General features: G+C 33.8%; 1 protein-coding gene across 1 annotated transcript; it reads left to right on the top strand.

Moving 5' to 3' along the window:
* Positions 1 to 2,206: 2,206 nt before the first annotated feature.
* Positions 2,207 to 4,875, top strand: Smp_058160 (hypothetical protein; the record flags this gene model as incomplete). The annotated part of the gene is made up of 2 exons (XM_018797635.1): positions 2,207 to 2,285; positions 4,350 to 4,875. 2 exons carry the CDS (start codon positions 2,207 to 2,209, stop codon positions 4,673 to 4,675), a joined length of 405 nt encoding a protein of 134 aa, XP_018652657.1. The 3' UTR covers positions 4,676 to 4,875.
* Between the last annotated feature and the right edge of the window lie 2,005 nt (positions 4,876 to 6,880).

The raw sequence follows: 6,880 nt of genomic DNA, 5'->3' as shown, positions 1-6,880 counted from the left end.
CCAGTTTACTTATTTTTGTGTTAAATTTGCTACTGAATGACATACTTATGAATATACACTATTTGCTAAGAAAAAAGCAGTCAGTACAAAATTGCTCATGGAATTAATGCTTACATAATGTATTTTTCAGGCATAAACAATTCTGTATCCATGTTATCCTTGGATCGAATATCCACAAAATCATTGAAAATTTTTTCTAATAAAATGGATATATTTACAACGAATAGAAATTCTTCAATAGTGCATACTGGTCGTACACCTGTGAAACGTGCTTATCGTTCACCAGTGTTTCGGCATAAAATTGTCTTACCTCTACCATTGAATATAATTGATGCAATAAATAAACGATCAACATCACTTTTTGAATCCATGGAGTCCATTTCATCAATAGACTTAGAAGATGGTACAATACAAAATTATGAGCTTAAAATAGATTTGAAAGAACGTAATGCATGTAAAACAAATGATTTACATGGAACTTCTACTGTTCAATATTTACCATATTGGAGTTCTTCACAACTAATTGGTAGTGTACGTATTCCTATAACATCTAAAATGTGGCAATATCTAATGGAAGATGTGAATAAATTACGTCGTTCTACAGTTGTGAACTTGGAAACCTTTCAAGATATGAAAACAAAAGAGAAATCATTAGAATTATTACCAAATAAATTGTTATGGTTTGTTAGGTGTCTGAAAGTTCCAGATGAAGTAAGAACAAATTTGTTATATCATGTTCTTTACTATAGTTGTATAAATAGTATCGACTTTTTTCAGTCAAGTACCAATTCATTGTTTGATATCAGTATGAGAGTGAGTACTTTCTGTTCCTTGTGTAGTCATAGTCAAATTTTTAAAAACTTTCAACAGACATATCATTCTTTACACATTGAGATTCAATCTAGTAATCAATATTTTTAAGCACCATTTCGAATGTTTCTGATTCGATCAATAAATTAGTAGCAATCTTGAGTTTCTAATTCATTTTATCATTGACAGAAAACTCTTCTAATTAAATTCATTTATTATTGTTTGTTTGAATCTTCCTATCGATGTGTTAGGACTGCAACTGGTCAGTCTCTAATTGGCATATGTTCATACTGTGCGTATTGCCTCAATATAGCCTTAATTCACAAGCATTATAAGCAACGATGGATAGTGGCTAGCAGTGGAATCAAGGACGCGCGTCTCGTCCAGCTGACGAGTCCCAAATAGGACGAAACGCGCATCCTGGATTCCACTGTTAGCCACTATCCATCTTTGCTTATAACTCTTCTAATTGTTTAATATATTTTATAAAACACTATTGAATTTATCAGTTACTCATAATTACGTACACTAATTCATTGGAATTATACAATTCAATCCGAATCTAATGTAGAATAATTTTAAACACAGATCTAATAATTCCAATTTAAAGATAAACTTGTGAAGTAATAAAAAATAGTTATTAGTTTTATCAAGTCAAAACAGAACATTTAAGGCAAGGTTAATCGTAACTAACAGGGAATAATATAATAAACTTTGTGGATTGTGGTATATCCCGACGAGAATAATGAATGGTAACTGTAGGGATCTATTTGACGGACTAATATTATATATATATATATTATTGCATAAGTGTTAATTAACTAGACTATGCATATTCACGTCCCTCTCATTATAAGCTTTATTTTGACCCATAGACTATTATTGTACGATTTGTCATTCATAAGTTATACCCGGTCTATTAATTACAGTCTCCCATATTCACAGCCACTTTTGGTTAGATCTTGTACGAATGTTGTTTTCTACTTTATGATATGATGTGGTCTGTTTAGTTTGTAATATAAACCAGGTATGTTTGAAATACATGATTCATATCGCGGAAGCAGAGATTTGTATTCTGGACTCAACAGGCAGGGCTAGGCAGGAAGAAGGATTGATAAGAACTTGAGACTATTCGTATGCCTTTATGCGTCATTGGTCCGGTCGATAAGTCATTGTTTTCCAATTGGCGGTATCATTACGTTATATAGTAATAGCGCACAAGATCACAAGTTATGACAATTGAAAATGATAAACATTCACAAGATCATGATCCCATATAAGTGATTACATCATATCTCATTACATTTATCTATTCGATTGAAGATATTCCTTCTTATTTTTATTTATCTTTTTAAATGGATAGAATGCCAGTTCACGAGGGGAGATTACTTTTGGTATGCAGTATAATCAAGAGACTGGTAGTCTAACTATTAGCCTATTTAATTGTGCTGCAATGAATTTGCCTAAAAGAACAAGTAAGAATTAGAAGCATATCTGTTGTGTGTCTTTTAAATTTAACTATGTAAATATAAGTTGGATTAAATTACAATTTAGTAAATCTGTATGGCAGTTTTAACCTAAATTAACTGTACAACAATGAAATTCACATAAAAGGAAGAAAATGATGAAGGATGGTATGAAAAGTTAGTGTAAATATTCAATTAGCTCAAGTATACACCTAACAGTTTTCATTGTCTCACACTATAAATAATTAAGTTTCATGGTTTAATGACATTTAATTACTGACCGGACATAGTAGTTTGTATTCCAGACACTTTTTAAAATTTTGATTGTTAGTAGTTTGAGGTAGTCGGAAAAAAACCCTAGACCTAGGTTTTGTGTAGGTTGATAAGTGTCAGAAAGTCATAGGTCATACTGGAGGTCAATGATGAACTGAATAGCTCACTGATAACGTTTCAGAATGTGATGTTGAAAATCCTTTGTGTCTGTGGATACAACTTTCTGACGACTAACTTCTAGCACGAAACCTAAATCTGAAGTTCCCTACCAGCTACCTCCAACTATCTAACATCTTAACATAGTGTACGCGAGATCGAGTTACTTAAAACAATAGTCATACTGCAAATCAATGTATAAAATTTGGTCAGAGCTAAGTACTATGCCTATATATAAACTCCTAACATTTTATGTGTTCACTGTGTAGTGCAGTGAGATATTATTTACCCGACTGAAGTTTTGTGATTCTATGCTGTTTGAGGTGTATCAGATTGGAGAGAATATGAGTTCCAACCAAAGGTTTTCAGACCACTACCTTGTTAGTTTAATCGTTGACTAGCTTGAATCAAATTCTTGAAATTAACTTTGAATATCGATTTTTATTTCAAGGGGAAAATTTTCTTTAAACAGTATTCCATGGTTTTTAATGTATTACAGTTAAAAAAAATCATTTTCAGTTTCGCCAAAAATGTGCTCGTCCAGGGCTAACAGACGTTTAGATGAATGAATGAAGTGCTTATCGATAGATGATCTCAATGATACTATATGGCTGAGTGATAAATGGTTTTGAGATCAGATTATTGACTTAAAACCCCTCAAATGAACTGATTTCATAGATAAGATCACAATGCAGAAGAATATGTTTTATCATTTCACTACAGAACAAGCTTGTTTATAAATAAACATGGCTAAATAACCTAGGTGACTAGAGGAAATCAGTTTTTGTAGGTCACTTACTCTCCGATGAATTAAGACTGAATTTTTCATCCCATTTTTTTTACATTGTATTAAAGCCACATAGTAAACATTTTATTATTACTATGAAGTGAAACGTAATAAAGGCTGGGTTCATTTGTTCAATACGTATGTAGCTATTACAAATACCGATAAACTGAAATGGCTGTTTTAGTTAATTTGCTTCTTTACAGTATAGTTCTTTTGAAGCTTGTATCATCAACACTGTGATATTGTCTGAAAATCATGTGGTTCATATCGGAATTTTAGGACGGTTCTAATTTATCGATCAAATACACGTAAAGAATATTAGCTCAATGAAATCAGTCCGCTTGAGTCAGTTGGTTTATCCGGTTTACTGGCGATTTCGGTAGTTCCAGTGTAGATAGGAATGGCTTTTGTTAAGTGGTCTAAGCATTCTAATATTATTGGTAAAGCAGACTACTAATTGCTGCCGAACTTGAAGTCTCACATTATAGACAGGTTTTAACTAAACAACCGTTAAGAACAAGAAATCACTGGACAGTTGTTTCGTTCTAGTATGGTACTCCTTGGCAATCAACACCAACAACTCGACCAGGAATCGAGTCCGAGACCTTCAGGCCTTGAACTTAAAGTCTAACCTTCAAACCACTGAGATGCCATAAATTGGTTTACATTCTTAACATCATTCAGTTTTGCAATGTTGGATGAAATGTAAACGACTCCATGCTAACTCACTGGTCTAAATGTTAAAATCTCACCTTGAGACCTGAACGTCCTCAGTTCACTTGTACCCATACCTGGTTGTATGGTAATATCTCGATTATTTTGTTTGCATTCATGTTTTATCATCGTTCTTTCCTTAGAGAATTTATTTGTTCGTGCCTCATTGTGTTCAAATTGGAAATTATTTCGAACTGTTCAATCTAGACCAACTGCTCGACTTTCAGTGAATTCAGCAGAGTTTATATTGGGTGAGAAATTAAATGTTATCATTGAAGAAGATATTAGTAGTGTATGTATAATACTGAGTGTGTTCGCACGATCTGGAAGTAAACTACAAGAAGCTACTACACTTATTGGTCGTTGTGTAACTGGACCATCAGATTTAGCTTGCGGTGATGGACTTTCACATTGGACATCAGTCTGTTCTAGACAAGGCATGATAAGACGTACTCATATTCTCTCATAAATGATTACAGTATCTATGTGAAATAGTGAACTTTTCATTTATATCAGCTGAACTGTTCAATGCTTAATTTGCATTTTCTTCTTATAATATAAATGAAATATTTTCTTTACTTGTTGACTAAGTATGTTTAACACTGAAATGTTGTCTGTTATTAATAAAATTATGGGATATTTTGTTGTATACGTAAATATTTTCTAGATATTATGGTTTTTTTCAATATTGAGTCTAGTTTATTCTTGTTTCTGATTGTAGTGCCGTGCTTCGCTAATCGTTCACCCTGATAACCGTTATAATACCAGTCTTGACGGTGTCAAAAATCAGAAGGCAAAGAGAAGTCGCAACTACATTTTTATTGACAAATAACGTAGGTCAGAAAGCTGTGAGCACATGAGCAAATGTTAGCGAGCGAAACATACACGACACGTATTGGAGATGGCGGGGAAGCCAACTGGCTATAAGCAAGCATTAACCAATATTTATAGTCAGACAAAAATGAATGACAGACATATCGTAAATAGGATAAAAAGGGTACACACAACTACGCTCATGCAAAAATGGTCAGGATTAATAAGTGAATGACTGACAAGATGAAAACATGACTCATAATGGACAGGCGAATTGGCTTGGCCAGAAGCTAGAATTAAGTATATGGGCTTGACATATAAACTGATACTACATGATATATACTACTATTTTCAGACAAGAAATAATGTAGTGATGTAGAACGTATCTAGTATTAAAACTATGTAGCTCATGACAATGATTTCAGTGCTGTATTATTCTCCTGATTGAATATTTTCCGTCAAATTGACTCTCATTGTCAATAGAAACAGTTTATTTAGGATAAGCTTCGTGTAGATATAAAGAATGTGATTAGAATAATGAACCGATCAATAATAAACCACCAATGAAAGCCTATAAGCACTGGACTCCTGTTTCGTCCTAGTATGCAGCTCCTCAGTAGTACGTATACACAATTCCGCAGGCGTGAACCTAAACCTGAACCTTAAGTCTCATGCGCTAACTAGTGATTAGTTTAGAATACGAATTCCCAGCGCTCCAGTGAAAAGTCATGGAGCTAAGTCATGTTGGGTAAGATACAGTTACTCACTGAATAAAATGGATTGACTGCGGTTAGACATTGACACTGTCAACTGCTAGTTCAGAGATCTATAGATTAAGCATTTGTGAGTAAGATCGAGGGTTCTAGATTTGTGTCCAACTTTCAGGATCGAGGGTACGCACTACTGAGGAGTTCCATACTAGGACGAAACTGCCGTCCATTGCTTCCAAGTTTTCAGTGGTGGTCCAACATTGGTCGATTCATGATCTCAAAGCATTGCAGTTTTCATTTTAATCATTGGTAAAAATCAATCATTGCAAGCCCTTAGTAGTTAATGAAGTGATATCGTATTTATGGATGTTAGCGCAGATATTGTGGGCGTGTCTGTTCTATTATTTTTAATAAACGTATATGGGAAGCATGATGGCAAATAATTTTGTCAATCACGCATGTAGGTCATGGAAAAATAGATCCCAGAAAGATACTATAATATAAAAACATGTGAAGTGGTGGTTTAAGGTACTAAACGGACAACCCCGGACCCGGATTTCATGCTGTTTGGATGTACCAATAGTCTTGAAGGAAATGATGATCCCTGGTGATTTTAGTCACATGTCATGTGCAGTTTCACAGTCATAGGCATTACCACTGATAAGCATGAAACAAATTTATCAAAATTAAACTTGCAAATAACTGAGCAATAATAAGTAGATTGTAACATAGTCAAGTGCAGTTTCTATTATAAATTAGTTCAGTTAATTCATCATCAGGTGATAAATTTCGGATGATCATTACTATCTCTCCAACTTGCAGGGTGAATGAACCCACTATGGGGTAGACCTAATGTTCGAGGATCAAAATTGCAGAACGTTTCAATTGTGATACCATGTATGTCAAAATATCTTGACTACCTATTTGAGAAGACGGACGTTTATAAGTAAGCGTTGTGCTTATTACTAGCTTTCTAATCAAGAGTTAGACATTTACTTCAACATTTCAAAAGATGGAAATGGATCAAGTTGCTTATGACAGATTTTTCTTTAAGTCATTTGGGGTTTCATCATGTATATTCCCAGCACTCCATCTTAGAATTTAGTTACTAGTGTACTAAGTTACTTCATGCAAAAAGAAGGCGGTCTACC

Source organism: Schistosoma mansoni, chromosome 5 (genome assembly GCF_000237925.1).
Source record: "Schistosoma mansoni strain Puerto Rico chromosome 5, complete genome".
Lineage (NCBI taxonomy): Eukaryota > Metazoa > Platyhelminthes > Trematoda > Strigeidida > Schistosomatidae > Schistosoma > Schistosoma mansoni.
Note: the sequence above shows the minus strand (reverse complement) of the source record. Positions and strands in the feature narration are given on the sequence as shown.